At 46.9% G+C, this 16,729-nt stretch overlaps 1 protein-coding gene across 3 annotated transcripts in view; it reads left to right on the top strand.

Moving 5' to 3' along the window:
• Positions 1-16,215, top strand: part of MAP1B (microtubule associated protein 1B) — an 89,166-nt gene extending 72,951 nt beyond the window's left edge. For all 3 annotated transcript variants that reach the window (XM_070233498.1, XM_070233499.1, XM_023618225.2), the window contains 3 exons: positions 1,618-8,131; positions 10,268-10,506; positions 11,745-16,215. In XM_070233498.1, coding sequence (XP_070089599.1) covers positions 1,618-8,131; positions 10,268-10,506; positions 11,745-11,900 — 6,909 coding nt within the window. In that variant the 3' untranslated portion in view covers positions 11,901-16,215. The remainder of the gene's footprint in view (positions 1-1,617; positions 8,132-10,267; positions 10,507-11,744) is intronic.
• Positions 16,216-16,729: the final 514 nt, after the last annotated feature.

Raw genomic sequence — 16,729 nt, 5'->3', positions numbered from 1 at the left:
GAGCCCTGCATGAGGACTGGGATGGAGAGAACCTTGGTTGCTATGGTGATGGTGATGAGGGCCTATGCTCATCACTGGACCAGAAACCGCATCCGGTACTCCTCTTTGCTTTGGTCAGCAAATCATTTGAGCGAAGACTCCCCCAAGGACGGTTACCATTTACTTTTTCAGTTTTCTTAGCTTTCAGATAGTGGATTCTTATCCCTTTTGTAGGAGATTGTTAAGTCAGAGGAAAACAGCAAACTCAAAGACTTGTTATTTTGCCATTTTGTGACACTTCACATAAAATGTAGGACAAATAGGCTAACGCAGCAAAAATGGCTATTTTACTGCACTCTAATGCAGGAAAGTCAGAGGCTATAAATTACCCTTCTACACAGACACACCCTGGTAGGCTCAGAATGTTAGTATCCAGGAGGTTGTATGAGACAGAGGAAGCCACTCGCACTAGAAGACAGGAGTTCAGACCTGCTGGCTCAGGATGCCTGGACCAAGTGGAATGCTTGCTTTGCCCTTTCATCATCTGCTGTCCAGGACACAGAGCTCTTTTCACTTGAACCTCTGGGCTGATTTATGTGCTTTGCTGCAACCAAAAGAAGACTAGGGTTTATGGCCTGATCCTTCCTATTTACTAAGCTAAGACTGTGAAACATATGGCCACAGTATGAAGTGAGAAAGAGAAGAGCATTTTCATTAAACCACAATCTGTGTTTTGGTCCGATTTGCTCTTCTGCATTCCCATCCTATGGTACTAAACAACGTGTTGAAAACTTTTGAGCCAGATGTGATCTTAGCCAGCTTGCCCTATAAAGAACAGGAGCTGCGAGAGAGCAGAATGTCTCACCTTGGCTTAAACATGAGCGTGTGGGGACAATTTGGCCACTTGCTCATATAATTACCCAATTGCTTTAATCATCATGTCTTCAATTAAGTATTTGTATTTGCAGAGAAACTGCTGGATGAACCACTCTTGCTTTAAATAGTGTGAACTGATGCCAGAACCAGGAATTTCTTACAGTAGTGTGCAATCTATACCTTCCTATCTCCAAGGGGGAAAAATACACCAAACTTTTTTCTTTTGTTCCTGCCGAAATCTATAAATAGATGACACGTGCACTGTCTAAATCCCTTTCATGTGTCAGTCAGGCCCTTTTGCCAAGCCCAGTGGAATAGAAGAGAATATTTTATATCAGTGGTGAAATGACTCACATAGCCTGCCCCAGTGACAGTTTAATATTTTTTAAAGGGCGTTTTTGCATGGCCAGTACCCAGGGGGGATAGAGGCACAGGCACTGGTCATGCAGATGGTCACTGGTCTTAGAACTAAAGCAGAGTGCTGGAGTTCCCCTTCTGGGCCGGAACAGATCCGGGAGGGCTCTCAGGGGAGGTGCTGGCACGGAGGGGTGGTTGAGGCAGAAAGGTGCAGTCGAGGGGTGAGGACAGGCTGTTCACCTACCAGTGTGGAATATTTCAGCGTTGACCCAACCAGCATCTCGGAAATCAGCCCCACGTGCATCCATTGATTCTACAACATCTAGTAATAGATGGAGATGATCAGTGATGACAGTCACTTAAACCTTTTCCTACTTTCTTTCTTATTATTTTTTTAAATCCCAGATTGGGGAATTACTGAGCACGACCCATCCTGCCAACAAAGCCAGCTTAACCCTGTTCTGTCCCGAAGAAGGGGACTGGAAGAACTCCAATCTTGACAGACACAATCTCCAAGACTTCATCAATATTAAACTCAACTCAGCTTCTATATTGCCGGAAATGGAAGGACTTTCCGAGTTTACGGAGTATCTCTCGGAGTCAGTGGAAGTCCCATCTCCCTTTGATATCCTAGAACCTCCCACATCGGGTGGGTTCCTAAAGCTCTCTAAGCCTTGTTGTTACATTTTTCCCGGAGGGAGGGGCGATTCTGCGTTGTTCGCAGTGAATGGATTCAATATGCTCATCAACGGAGGATCAGAAAGGAAATCCTGCTTTTGGAAGCTCATCCGACACTTGGACAGAGTGGACTCCATCCTGCTCACCCACATTGGGGATGACAATTTGCCTGGAATAAACAGCATGCTACAGCGGAAAATTGCAGAGCTCGAGGAAGAACAGTCCCAGGGCTCCACCACAAATAGTGACTGGATGAAAAACCTCATCTCCCCTGACTTAGGAGTTGTATTTCTCAATGTACCCGAAAATCTGAAAAACCCAGAGCCAAACATCAAGATGAAGAGAAGCACAGAAGAAGCTTGCTTCACTCTCCAGTACCTAAACAAATTGTCCATGAAGCCGGAGCCTCTATTCAGAAGTGTTGGCAATACCATTGATCCCGTCATTCTTTTCCAAAAAATGGGAGTTGGTAAACTTGAGATGTACGTGCTTAACCCAGTCAAGAACAGCAAGGAAATGCAGTATTTTATGCAGCAGTGGACCGGCACCAACAAAGACAAGGCTGAACTAACCCTGCCTAATGGCCAAGAGATAGATATCCCGATTTCCTGCCTAACTTCAGTCTCCTCTTTGATTGTCTGGCACCCAGCAAACCCTGCGGAGAAAATCATCCGTGTCCTGTTTCCAGGCAACAGTACCCAATACAATATCCTGGAAGGACTGGAAAAGCTCAAACATTTAGACTTCCTGAAACAGCCGCTGGCCACCCAGAAGGATCTAACTGGCCAGGTGGCCACTCCTACTGTGAAACAAGTAAAGCTGAAACAGAGAGCCGACAGCCGAGAAAGTCTGAAGCCAGCCACAAAACCACTTCCCAGCAAATCTGTGCGAAAGGAGTCTAAAGAAGAAACCCCTGAAGTCACAAAAGCCAATCATGTGGAAAAGCCACCCAAAGTTGAAAGCAAAGAAAAGGTAACAGTGAAAAAAGACAAGCCAGTGAAAACAGAGACCAAACCTCCAGTGGCCGAAAAGGAGGTACCCAGCAAAGAAGAAGTGCCTCCAGTGAAGGCCGAGGGGGCTGACAAGCAAGGCACAGATGTCAAACCCAAAGTCGCCAAGGAGAAGACGGTGAAAAAGGAAACAAAGGCAAAACCTGAAGAAAAGAAAGAGGAGAAGGAAAAGCCAAAGAAAGAAGTCGCGAAAAAGGAGGACAAAACACCTGTCAAGAAGGAGGAAAAACCAAAAAAAGAAGAGGTGAAAAAGGAGGTGAAAAAGGATGTCAAGAAAGAGGAGAAAAAAGAAGTCAAGAAAGAGGTTAAGAAGGAAACCCCCCTGAAGGAAGCCAAGAAGGAAGTTAAGAAGGAAGAAAAGAAGGAAATTAAAAAGGAAGAAAAGGAGCCCAAAAAAGAAATTAAGAAAGTTCCTAAAGATTCAAAGAAATCAACAACTCCTGTATCCGAAGCAAAAAAACCAGCCGCATTAAAACCAAAAGTACCGAAGAAGGAAGAGCCTGTCAAGAAAGAGTCTGTTGCTGCCGGGAAGCCAAAGGAGAAGGGGAAAGTTAAGGTCGTTAAGAAGGAGGGCAAGGCGGCAGAGGCTGCGGTGGCCGCTGTCGGCACTGTGGCCACCGCAGCAGCTGTGGCAGCAGCAGCTGGAATAGCAACCACTGGTCCTGCCAAAGAGCTCGAAGCTGAGAGGTCCCTTATGTCCTCCCCTGAGGATCTGACCAAGGACTTTGAAGAGTTAAAGGCTGAAGAAGTCGACGTAGCAAGAGACATGAAGCCTCAGCTGGAGCTGATTGAAGACGAGGAGAAGCTGAAGGAGACCGAGCCAGTCGAAGCCTATGTCATCCAGAAAGAGACGGAAGTCATCAAAGGTCCTGCTGAGTCCCCGGATGAGGGCATCACCACCACCGAAGGGGAGGGTGAATGTGAGCAGACCCCCGAGGAGCTAGAGCCAGTCGAGAAGCAGGGGGTGGACGACATCGAAAAATTTGAAGACGAAGGAGCAGGTTTTGAAGAATCCTCAGAGGCTGGAGACTACGAAGAGAAGGCAGAAACTGAGGAGGCTGAGGAGCCAGAAGAAGACGGTGAAGAAACCGTGTGCGTGAGCACCTCCAAGCACAGCCCCGTGGAGGAGGAGGAGGAAAGCACGAAGGCCGAGGCCGACGTGCACATCAAGGAGAAGAGGGAGTCTGTGACCAGTGGTGATGACCGAGCGGAAGAAGACATGGACGAGGCAGTGGAGAAAGGAGAAGCTGAACAATCTGAAGAGGAGGCTGATGAGGAGGACAGAACCGAGGATGCCAGAGAGGAAGAATATGAGCCTGAAAAAGTCGAAGCTGAAGATTATGTGATGGCCGTGGTGGACAAGGCTGCGGAGGCTGGTGGTGCTGAGGATCAGTATGGATTCCTGACCACCTCAGCCAAGCCACTGGGAGCCCAGTCTCCTGCCCGAGAACCTGCGTCTTCAATTCACGATGAGACTTTACCTGGAGGCTCGGAGAGTGAGGCCACCGCTTCTGATGAGGAGAATCGAGAAGACCAGCCTGAAGAATTCACTGCCACCTCCGGCTACACTCAGTCTACCATTGAGATATCCAGTGAGCCCACCCCAATGGATGAGATGTCTACTCCTCGCGACGTGATGAGTGATGAGACCAACAATGAAGAGACAGAGTCCCCATCTCAAGAATTTGTAAACATCACCAAATTTGAGTCTTCACTGTATTCTCAGGAATACTCCAAACCTGCTGTTACATCACTCAATGGATTATCCGAAGGGTCAAAAACAGATGCCACTGACGGCAAGGATTACAATGCCTCAGCCTCCACCATCTCACCACCCTCATCCATGGAGGAAGACAAATTTATCAAATCAGCTCTCCGTGATGCTTACTGCTCTGAAGAGCAAGACGTGAAAGCCAGTGCCACGTTGGAGATCAAAGACACCGTCTCAGCAGTTTCAGATGAAAAACTTAGTCCGTCCAAGAGCCCGTCGCTGAGTCCATCTCCGCCGTCACCCATAGAGAAGACTCCTCTGGGTGAACGCAGTGTGAACTTTTCTCTGACACCCAATGAGATTCAAGTCTCAGCAGAGGCGGAAGCAGTCCCAGTGTCTCCTGAAGTGACCCAAGAAGTAGTTGAAGAACAATGTGCTAGCCCTGAGGAGAAGACCCTGGAAGTGGTGTCTCCATCTCAGTCTGTGACTGGCAGTGCTGGCCACACACCTTACTACCAGTCTCCCACCGAGGAGAAATCTAGTCACCTCCCCACAGAAGTCATTGAAAAACCACCAGCAGTTCCAGTGAGTTTTGAATTCAGTGAAGCCAAAGATGACAGTGAACGGGCTTCCATAAGCCCCATGGATGAACCTGTGCCTGACTCGGAGTCTCCTATTGAAAAAGTGTTGTCTCCCTTACGGAGCCCTCCCCTAATTGGATCCGAGTCTGCATATGACAGTTTCCTCAGTGCTGACGACAAGGCTCCTGTTAGAGGTCCTGAAAGCCCCTTTGAAGGAAAGAATGGAAAACAAGACTTTCCAGACCAAATAAGTCCAGTTTCAGATACGACTTCCACTGGTCTTTTCCAAGACAAACAGGAAGGGAAAAGCACGGACTTTATACCGATCAAGGAAGACTTTGGTCAAGAAAAGAAAACTGACGATATTGAAGCCATGAGTTCTCAAGCCGGACTGGCCTTCGATGAAAGGAAGTTAGGAGGAGATGTTTCTCCTTCACAAATAGATGTCAGTCAGTTTGGCTCTTTGAAGGAAGACACTAAGATGTCCATTTCCGAAGGCACTGTCTCAGACAAGTCAGCTACTCCTGTCGATGAAGGGGTAGCGGAAGACACATACTCCCATATGGAGGGCGTGGCCTCCGTCTCCACCGCCTCCGTGGCAACAAGCTCCTTTCCAGAGCCAACAACAGATGACGTGTCTCCTTCCCTGCACGCTGAGGTGGGCTCCCCACATTCCACGGAAGTGGACGACTCCCTGTCAGTGTCCGTCGTGCAGACGCCTACCACTTTCCAGGAAACGGAAATGTCTCCGTCTAAAGAGGAGTGCCCAAGACCAATGTCCATTTCTCCACCGGACTTCTCCCCTAAAACAGCCAAATCCAGGACACCAGTTCAAGACCACCGATCTGAACAATCTTCCATGTCCATTGAATTTGGCCAAGAATCCCCTGAGCATTCCCTCGCCATGGACTTCAGTCGTCAGTCTCCAGATCAGCCTACGGTGGGTGCGGGTATGCTTCACATCACTGAGAATGGGCCAACCGAGGTGGACTACAGTCCTTCTGACCTGCAGGACTCCAGTTTATCACACAAGATACCGCCAACGGAGGAGCCGTCCTACACCCAGGATAACGACCTTTCGGAGCTCATCTCAGTGTCTCAGGTCGAGGCCTCCCCATCCACCTCTTCCGCACACACCCCTTCTCAGATAGCTTCTCCTCTCCAAGAAGACACTCTATCCGATGTCGTTCCTCCCAGAGATATATCCTTATATGCCTCGCTCACCTCTGAAAAAGTGCAAAGTCTGGAAGGAGAGAAGCTCTCCCCAAAATCCGATATCTCTCCACTCACCCCAAGAGAGTCCTCTCCTTTATACTCACCTAGTTTCTCAGATTCTACCTCTGCAGTCAAAGAGAGCATAGCAGCGTGCCACACTCCGTCTCCTCCGCCAACAGATGCAGCATCTGCAGAGCCCTACGGCTTCCGTGCCTCCATGTTATTTGATACGATGCAACACCATCTGGCCTTGAGCAGAGATTTGACCACATCTGGCGTGGAGAAGGACAGTGGAGGGAAGACCCCTGGTGACTTCAGCTATGCCTATCAAAAGCCTGAGCAAACAACCAGGTCCCCAGATGAAGAAGGTTACGACTATGAGTCTTACGAGAAAACCGCCCGGACCCCAGATGTGAGTGGCTATTACTATGAGAAGACAGATATAACCACAAAATCTCCAAGTGACAGCAGCTACCCCTATGAGACCATTGAGAAAACCACCGAGAGTCCTGAAGATGGTGGCTATGCCTATGAAATTACTGGAAAGACCACACGGACCCCCGAAGAGGGTGGGTACTCCTATGAGATAAGTGAAAAGACGATCAGGACCCCTGAAGTGAGTGGCTACAGCTATGAAAAGACTGAGAGGTCTAGAAAGCTCCTGGATGACATCAGCAATGGCTATGATGACTCCGAAAACGGTGGCCACACACTTGGGGATTCCAGCTACTCTTATGAGACCACAGAGAAAGTTGCCAGTTTCCCCGAGTCTGAAAGTTATTCCTACGAGACATCTACTGCCACTGCACGATCCCCTGATGCTCCCACGTACGGTTATGAGACTGCAGAGAGAATCCCTGGGACCCCCCAGGCGTCCGCATACGCCTATGAGACTTCAGACCAGTGCTACACGGCAGAAAAGAAGTCCCCCTCAGAGGCTCGCCAGGATGTCGACTTGTGCCTAGTGTCCTCCTGTGAATACAAGCACCCCAAGACAGAGCTGTCGCCCTCCTTCATCAATCCGAATCCTCTCGAGTGGTTTGCCAGTGAAGAGCCGACGGAAGAATCCGAGAAGCCCCTCACCCAGTCAGGGGCAGCCCCGCCGCCTCCAGGAGGAAAGCCGCAGGGGCGACAGTGTGATGAAACCCCTCCCACCTCTGTCAGCGAGTCAGCCCCATCCCAGACTGACTCCGATGTGCCCCCGGAGACTGAAGAGTGCCCCTCCATCACAGCCGATGCAAATATCGACTCTGAAGATGAATCGGAAACCATCCCCACAGACAAAACCGTCACGTACAAACACATGGACCCCCCTCCGGCCCCCATGCAGGACCGCAGCCCTTCTCCGCGCCACCCCGACGTGTCCATGATGGACCCGGAGGCCTTGGCCATTGAGCAGAACCTGGGCAAAGCTCTGAAGAAAGACCTGAAAGAGAAGACCAAAACCAAAAAGCCAGGTACAAAGACCAAGTCGTCGTCACCTGTTAAGAAGGCCGATGGGAAGTCCAAGCCCTCTGCGGCTTCGCCCAAGCCAGCCGGCTTGAAAGAGTCCTCAGACAAGGTGTCCAGGGTGGCTTCTCCCAAGAAGAAAGAATCTGTGGAAAAAGCCACGAAAACCGCCCCGACTCCCGAGGTCAAAGCTGCACGTGGGGAAGAGAAAGACAAGGAGACGAAGAACGCCGCCAACACCTCCACGTCCAAGTCGGTGAAGACCGCGACAGCAGGTAGGTGGCAGGGCTGGCCTCCAGACACAGGCCGTGGCTACGCTGCTTTTAAGTGGAGCCTCTCAACTTCCACTGACCTTGTGCCAGGGAGGTGAGAGGGCGCAACTCGCTGCTGTCCGTCCCCTTTACTATTCTTTTCTGCTAGAAGTTACGGATCTCAGCCCGACGTGGCCCTTGGGCTTGGGGATAGCTCAGCCTACGGCCCAGACAGCTCTGATGCACCAGATGCCGCTCCTGGGTCTGTTCCATTCCGCAGCCCGGCAGCCACGGCCTCGTTCTGAGTCTTCAGAACCAAAGGCTGTGTTTCATTCTCCTCTGGAAGACTATGCAGTGCTGGCTTTAGCCACACTGGCCCCAGAATCAAGCTGAGGTGACCCAGGCCAGCTCCCAAAGGCCTAGGGAGAACCCGAGTTCCAAATCAAGCCTGGGATGACCAGTGTAGGCCCAAGATTGAGGTTCTGTTTCTTTTATAAAATTCTTTTTAAATAGTTATAACATTTTAAAGTTAAAAATTGTAAAGTTTTTAATTAAAAAAAAAAGTCATCAGACTGGAGATGCGTCCCCATTAGAGGCAGTGCTGTGCTTTTCTGCCACCGAAGAGCATCATTTCAGTTGACCAGTGGGTACCCGGCACATGGGAGGCTCTCCCGACCCCCTCCCGCCCCAGCCTCACTGAGAGACACAGAACCCGGATTCAGATGGAAAGTCCGCTTGGCAGGAGCAGACGTCTCTGACTGCTGAGCAGTCCCATTTCGGTCCTGATTCCCAGATTTGTCAGGCTCTCAGCAGTCATCTGGGTTTTTGACGGCCCAGCCTCATCTTGTTGCTTCAGACCAGTCAGAGGGACTTGCATTAACACATTTTATTCACTTTACATACTTGTTCAGGTTATGTTGTTACAAACTAACATAAATTGGCCCAAATGTGTAAAGCAAAAAATAAGTAAAATTTCCTTGATTTATTAGGGTAAATCTGATAAATGAACCTTTGGGACTTTCAAATTCAGTACATTTTAGGAAGTATTAGTTACAGCTGCAAATTTTTACTTTAAGTAACATGGATCATCAATTTCAAGACAATTCTCAGATTTCCTCTTTTTACACACATGTGGAAGACAAACTGAATTTGTTCACGCTTAGAATTAATGGAAACCCACCAGATAATTAACCCCTTGGTCTGAAAGAGCTGACGACTGACCTGCACTTAGGAGAAAAATGAAACCATCCAAACAGATGAAAACCAACTGAAATTGGCTACGAAACTTGCCAAGTATACACTAGCCCACACGATTGATTTTTTTAAAACACTTTTTGTCATTTAAAGAGAGAATTTTAAGGCAAGGTAAGGAAGATGAGTTGGTCTAAATTTACTTGGAAGATGCTTTTCCAGTAGGTTTCTAAAAAGACAAAACTGCACCGTTGATTGACTTTTAAGACCAGCCTGGGTCGACTTCTGGCAGCTCCCGTCGTGCTTCTGTGAGAAGCCCTCCTTTGCTCCTTTGGTGTGGATGGGAGGGATGTTGTGTGTAAGGGAAAGCGGCAGAGATTTTTAATTAGAAGAAATGTAACTCGCAAACTTCCACGTGTTAGAGTTCTGTGCAAAGGACAGAATCAGCATTTCATCAGTTTATGAAGGAGGTTAAGGAGCTGAAGGCCTTGGAAATCAGATGAAGTTAAGATCTGGCCGTTGACCAGGTCAAATGTTAGGGTATAGTATTCAGCTGTGGGCAAAAGTGCTCTTAAATAAGGTCCTGACATGGATTACCGACTGCTGAACTATGGTTACCAAATGCAGATGCTTCCTTTGCCTTTTAAAATTTGTTTCTTAGATCACCTTTCAAATTAAGATACACACTAGTAGCCCTTTTAGGAAGCGTATTACTATCTAGTTCCATCTTTTGGGAGGGCCTTGAAACTCTTCCTACTTCCTAATGGGTTGTCCCCGAAGGGAGACCATCCCATTCTTCGTTTCTCCTGTTGGCGTGGTGAACCACCATGTTGTTTCCTCAGATTGCCAGAGGGAAGTGCCGGGTCCCTCCTCTGTGTGTCCTAGAGGGACCTTCCTGTGCACGAGCACAAATGGGTCTCTTCGCATTCCTGTGACCCGGCTTTCTCTGCTTTTGTTTATTTACCAAAGGACCAGGGACCACCAAGACGGCCAAGCCCTCCGCTGTGCCCCCAGGCCCCCCTGTGTACTTGGACCTGTGCTATATTCCCAACCACAGCAACAGTAAGAATGTTGATGTCGAGTTTTTCAAGAGAGTGAGGTCGTCCTACTACGTGGTGAGTGGGAATGACCCCGCTGCCGAGGAGCCCAGCCGGGCTGTCCTGGATGCCTTGTTGGAAGGGAAGGCCCAGTGGGGCAGCAACATGCAGGTAAGAGCTCCAGGCCTGTGTCTGCACTTCATGTGGAGCTGTGTCCAGAGGCAGAGGGAAGGATTATGTTTATGATAATAGGGTAATGTTTATGATAAATAGAGGCAACGTTATGATTGTGGGTCCACATGAGGTGCCCCAGGGGTCTGTCACACGGGAAACATCCTGGGGACAGAGTGGATTTAACATGTAGAAGATAGTCTAGAATATTCTTGGCACTGCCAGTAATTACAGACTTGGAGGAAAAGGCCCTTCACCACCCTGAGGCATAATTCATTTATCTGAAAAATGGGCCCAAGACTACTTGCCCTTCACCCTAATACACCAAGAGTACATGTGTATGAACCAAAGCGGTCATATCTCCCGCGAGAGCTGCTAAGGGCTTGTCTTTCCTCCTTGGTGTTTCACGATTGACCAAAGCCAGGAATATGGCCATTTAGAAAATCAGCTGTCCATGTGAAATCCAGGAGCAATGCTGAAAACGGGCCCCAACAGGACACCCCCAACTCCCACACATCATGACCGGCCACGAACCACTCGCTCTTTCAGCTATGATTTTTGCTTAGCAGAATTTTACTTGTGGTTCTGTATAGTCGCCTAGTCAAATGTGTTTGCATAACGTTAAATAGAATTACTTGTTATTTAATCATATGAAATCGAATGAGAAGCACCCAGCGGCCTCTTAATGAATACTAGATGGAATTTTTACTATTCAAGCCAGCACCCAATCACCTACCCCACTCCTCCATCCCCAACCATACACACAAATCGGAGGTACGAGTCTTTGTTCTCAGGATGAAATGTTACTTACACACAACTAGAGGGGTTTGAGCTTCAGTAATAACTAAAGATCGGTGGATTCCATATGCAAGATCTTGAGTGCAAGCTGACTGGTTGTGTTAAAGGAAATAAAAGAAATTCCACGTTACCTGAGTACTTCTTCTCTTGACACTAAAGAATTGAAAAACCAACAGTGAATATAGATGAACTAATTGACTAGTCATGAGTTGCTTTTGGCCCTAATCTTCAACTCCCCCAGGAAAACTAATTTTTTTGCAGCTTTATTCTGGTTCCTGGAAAATGTAAGTTGAAAAGTCCTTTGTATTTCTTAAGGAAAATAGAAGATTTTTCTTTCTTTTCCCTTCTTCTTCTAATGGTCTCATTAATACCTCGTTGTTCCATTTTTTCATCTGATTTCTGGCTCTGCCCTTAAACAGCTATTTTCCATCTCCCTGCAGGTGACTTTGATCCCTACTCATGACTCAGAAGTGATGCGGGAGTGGTACCAGGAGACCCACGAGAAGCAGCAGGACCTCAGCATCATGGTCCTGGCGAGCAGCAGCACGGTGGTGATGCAGGACGAGTCCTTCCCTGCGTGCAAGATTGAGCTGTAGACGCCGCGGCCAGCCACGCCACAGGAGCTGAACTTTGTTTCCAGAAATTCTTCACTTTGAAACCACCTTTTCTAAAAAGTCAATTCATCTAAACAAGTCACTGAACTGTTACCTGCCAAACGCTATACTGTATCACGGTGATGCAAGTCACTAATATTTCTCAGTTTTTGCTGATTGCTAAGGGAAGTAACAGTATTCCCACAATAGGGTTCAAGTTACTGCAAAATTACCTACCCCAGTTCATCTCTGCCGAACATTTGGAAACCATGCACTAGCAAACCCAGCTGACTTCTGCTAGGTAGAGGCGTTTGTCTTAGAGAGAGAGTGAGAGAGAGAGCGCGCAAAGAAAGAGATGCGGGGGGAGAGAGAGAGAGAGAGAGAGGGAATGAGGAAGAAAAGGAATGCGAGAGAAGGCGATGGAATGGTGGAGTGCTGGTGAGACACCCAGAGAGAGAGAGCAGGGTGCGGTAAGGGGGAGAAAACAGCCAACCACTGGTCTGCGTTTTCTCAGGCAGTGTGTGTTTTGGTCTACACAGGCAGAGGTTTCCACGTGTGTCAGTCTGAGTCCTCAAAAAGGATCTTAATTTTCTAAAACAAGTCGGCTGGAAGAAAACAAAAAGAACAAAACTCGTCATGAGGGCATGGGAGATTTTCATGCCTTAATTAAGCTCCTTCTGTTTGAAGGCTGCACACTGACATAACACAGTGAGTAGACTGGACATGCAAGTGGTTTGAACCCCATTCAGAACGCTCAGACTCTTCAGACACGCGAGTCGACTGGTCTAAGGCATGCTCCCAGCACTTGCGCACCCAGGTAGTCCACTCGAGTCCATTCACCTGCATGCGGAAACACCCAAGTCCACCCCAATTCACAAGCAAATACCAAAGCAGTTGGGAGTACACACAGTGGACAGTTGCCTTAGGAAGTGACTTGAATGTACAAAGATACTTGATGCACTTATTTTTTAATGTGAGACAGCAAGTTTATAAAACATCCGTGTAGGATTGTAGATACTCCAGTGGAAGGAGCATGTGTGCGTGCGTGGGGGGCTAGAAGCTGATCTGATGGGCACAGCGCTTGCTAGGATGCTGAGTCATGGGTGTCGAATGCTGAGTCATGCGTGTCGAATGCCGCCGCAGTGCACCCGCGGCCCCTCAGCCAAACCAGCGGAGCCTTTCGCAGCTTCTTCACTACTGCAAGTTCAAGACTGAAAGGGCGTCTACGATCAGAACTGGGCAAACAGTGAATCTTAGGGTGGACGAGGTTCTCGGCAAGTGTACAGAATTTACCTTCCTGTGTCTTACATTGGCTTTTTTTTTTAAATCTTCCATTAATTTCAGCATAATTATGGGAACAAGTGTACAGAAGAATTTTTTTTTAGCTATGTGAGAATTTTCATAGATGAACTTTTTAACAAATGTTTTCATTTACAGGAAAATGCAAAGAAAATTTTCAAGTGACAGTCTTTTTTTTTTTAAGTGTTTCGTAAGACAAAAAAAAAGAATACTGTTTTTTTGAAGTTCTGGTGAGATTGAAGTCTGACATTTGCAGTAATAATATTTATTAAAAGCCCATAACTACCAGGAATAGTGACACCTCCCACCCCTCGATTCCCATAACACGAAATCTGAGTATGCGCTGTTTGAGAGTGGGGCGAACGGCATGGCAGGCTACTTTTCCAGGCCTTTGCAAGTCCATCACCCAGGGGTGTCCTACAGACTTCTTGCAAGATCTTCAGCCATGAGGTGAAAGAGCCAAGACAAAGAACCACGTTCAAAGAACCTTAGCGAGAATTTGCTTTGGGGTTTCCTTTTCTGGAAAAAAAACAAGAGAAATAATACATTGAAAGCAAATGAGTTCCCACCTCCTCCGGTTCCCCATGTGGAGTTCAGAGATCATTTCCTGCATTGTCACCGCTGAACGAGGAACCTGGGCAGCCAGGGCGTGATTTAGACTCTCGCCGAGTGTGCAGTGCAGATCCGCGTGCCGGCGTTCAGACGGGCACTCTTCCCGGTGGCAGCCACGCCGTGCTGTCACATTGCATTTCTTGCAGACTCTAAATCTACGGAGTAGTGAACAACGACCTCATTTTATTTTCTATGTTAGTTATTTATTTCAAAATTAACGTTTTAGTTTATTTTTGTCTGATAAGTGTATGTTTTGCACTGCTAACTACCATGAGGGTTTAAACAACGCTTCTTCGGGGTCCCTTCACTGAGGACCTATGTAGTCTACTTAATGCTGTGAATTACATTTTTCAAATGTTTAATTTTTTAAAAGAATTAATATTCTATTTTTTCTTTTAGGCTTCTCTAGAAATGCAGCTTTTATTTATTACCCCATTTCTTTCAAGTAAGTCCTTAAAAACAACACATTGATTAAGGGTACAAAAAGTTAGCACACGATGGAAAACTCATTGTGACACAAATGGATTTCAGTGAGTATAAACTGATCTGCCTCAGATTTATTTTATGAGACAACCTAAGATATTCAACATAGTTATTTAATGATTAGTTGTTAAGTTGGTCCACATACTACATGGGAAGAGAGACAGGTTTCCAGCCTTCTTGCCAAATCCAGACCCCTGGCTGATTTTTCTTTGATAGAAGATGGAATTATTTTCCAATTTCCCAAATTAAATTTATTTAACATGTACATTATTTTGCTTTAAAAAAATACAAATGTTTTAGGAAAATTATATCCAGTCTTCAAATATAACCATTCTATCCCACTCTTTTTTTTTTTTTCTTTTCTTTTCTTTTCTTTTTTGCTATGGGATTTAATGGGAAAGATAGACAAACCTGTCAGTGCTCAGCCGGCTTTCTTCCACTGAGACAGAGCAGCACCTTTCTCCATCTGCTGTTCTCAGTGCCGAGCACAGAGCCTGAGTCTACCAGGAAAACCAACATTTGCAGTACAGGTTGTTCCTGTGCTTCCAGACCCCTTTCCTACCTGTGTGACTAACCTAATTTTGCTAGTTCCATCAGTACACAATTAGTTTGCCCACAGCATCACAATGGACCATGAACATTCATGGTGAGACCTAGAGATTGACACAGACTTCTAGGAGCTCAGTTCATATCGATCACTTCATCCAGTTGTATAGATTGAATTTTGGAGTGGAAGGAGTTTACACTCTGTTTAACTGATGGCATTCCATGGAGGTAGCACTCCTGGTCATGACCTTTTTGGTAGTATTCTTAAACAAAATTCCAGAGACTAAATGTTAGCGATGATCCTCCATTTTCAATTTTAACTAATTCTATCCCCTTTCTCAAAACCCAACCCCTGTGCATGCTTTCTCAGTCTCGTGGTGGACTGGGTACAATGACTGACTACCCCCCAAATGCCATTTTCCATGGAGTTCAAAAAATTTTTTTGTCTTAACCTTGCATATCATAGTGAATGGTTTCCCCAGTGTATATGAGTGTTTTAAGTGTCTCCAGTAGCTTACAGGGTTTAGGAGCTTTCCAATACTCACGTCATAAGATTTAATCATTTGCTAATGGAAATGTTACCACCTTCCATTTCCCCTTTATTACCAAATTCCGGCTCTCAGGAGCTGCTCCACAATTCTGAAATTGCTTTTCTTGATTCTCTTTAGTTGCCTGTTCACAAGAGGTTCTTGCTCAGTAATGATATTGTGAGTTAGATTAATAACTTTTTTTTGCGCTTCAGATTTAGAAGAAAAGATCCTGTTTCCATTCGAAAGGAACTGTAAGCTTTGATCTTTTAACCAACTGAACAACACACCAAAAGCAGCCCCGGGATGAGCATTTTTTGGAAAGCAATTAGGTTACTCACCTGGTATTAAAGCTGTTTACTACTAAGAAAATATCTGACTTTAAGTTAAAAGGCAGCATCAAAAACTGAAAAGGGAAAAAATAAATAGCTTCTCTGTACTCGTTCGGAGCTCCCCGAAACAGGAGCCGTGGAGAGGAGGCGTCGAGACCCGGCTGCCCTTGGGGACCACCCTGTGCTCCAGAGGCGTGCTCGCTGCCCGAGCACTCAGCACCTCTCCCCCGGCCCTGGAAAGACGTGGTGGAGCCCGCGGAGCAGCACCTCCCACTCCTCTCTCTTGTTCTGAATGGTGTTTGTGTCAGTCTGCAGCTGTGTATGGTATTATGTCTTATAATCCTGCATCACTTCTAGCCTATCCAGTCATATCTAATGTAGAAAATTAGTTTCCAGTGAAAGTAATATGTAGTGCTTTTATGATATTTGTGTGCAATATCCCCTCTTCCATTGAGGATATTTGATGTAAAAGAAAAAAAACTCAGTTCCACAATAAAATACAAAAGTGGCAAAAGCTAACGTGTGTGCCGGCTGCCTTTCGTTTTGAGTCCCTGAGTTGGGCTCATGGGGAGTTGGGGTTTGCCACCCCCAGAGGGAGGGGGCGGCGCGGCTTCATGCATGTGGGCTGACTGTGTTCTTTTCAGGGTGGGCTCCGGGCTTTTGGCAAACTGAGGAGAGGGTTCTGCTACTATTTCTATGCTTGCAACCTCATTATCTTTTATAACCAAGCCCTAGAGGACGCTGGGGCCTAATGACAGAAAATGGGAGAGAAGAGAAAGAGACCATTAAAATTATTGCTTAAAAAGAAAAAGTAAATAGACCACTGTAGTTGGAAGAGGAAACTGGGAGGGTTTCCTGCATGAACCACAATATAAACCCCAAACCGGGTCTTGATCCCAGCTCTGCCACACCGGCTGCGAGACCTCAGTCACTTTTTCCATCCAGAGTCCCTTTTCTCATCGGTGAAATGAGAGGACTTGACAAGATGGTCAAGCTGGATGGTCCCTCCCAAGGCCGACTTTCTGGGGCCACC

The sequence above is a fragment of the Equus caballus genome, chromosome 14, assembly GCF_041296265.1.
Source record: "Equus caballus isolate H_3958 breed thoroughbred chromosome 14, TB-T2T, whole genome shotgun sequence".
NCBI classification, from domain to species: Eukaryota; Metazoa; Chordata; class Mammalia; order Perissodactyla; family Equidae; genus Equus; species Equus caballus.
The sequence above is the reverse complement of the archived record's forward strand: the minus strand, read 5'-3'. Positions and strand labels throughout refer to the sequence as shown.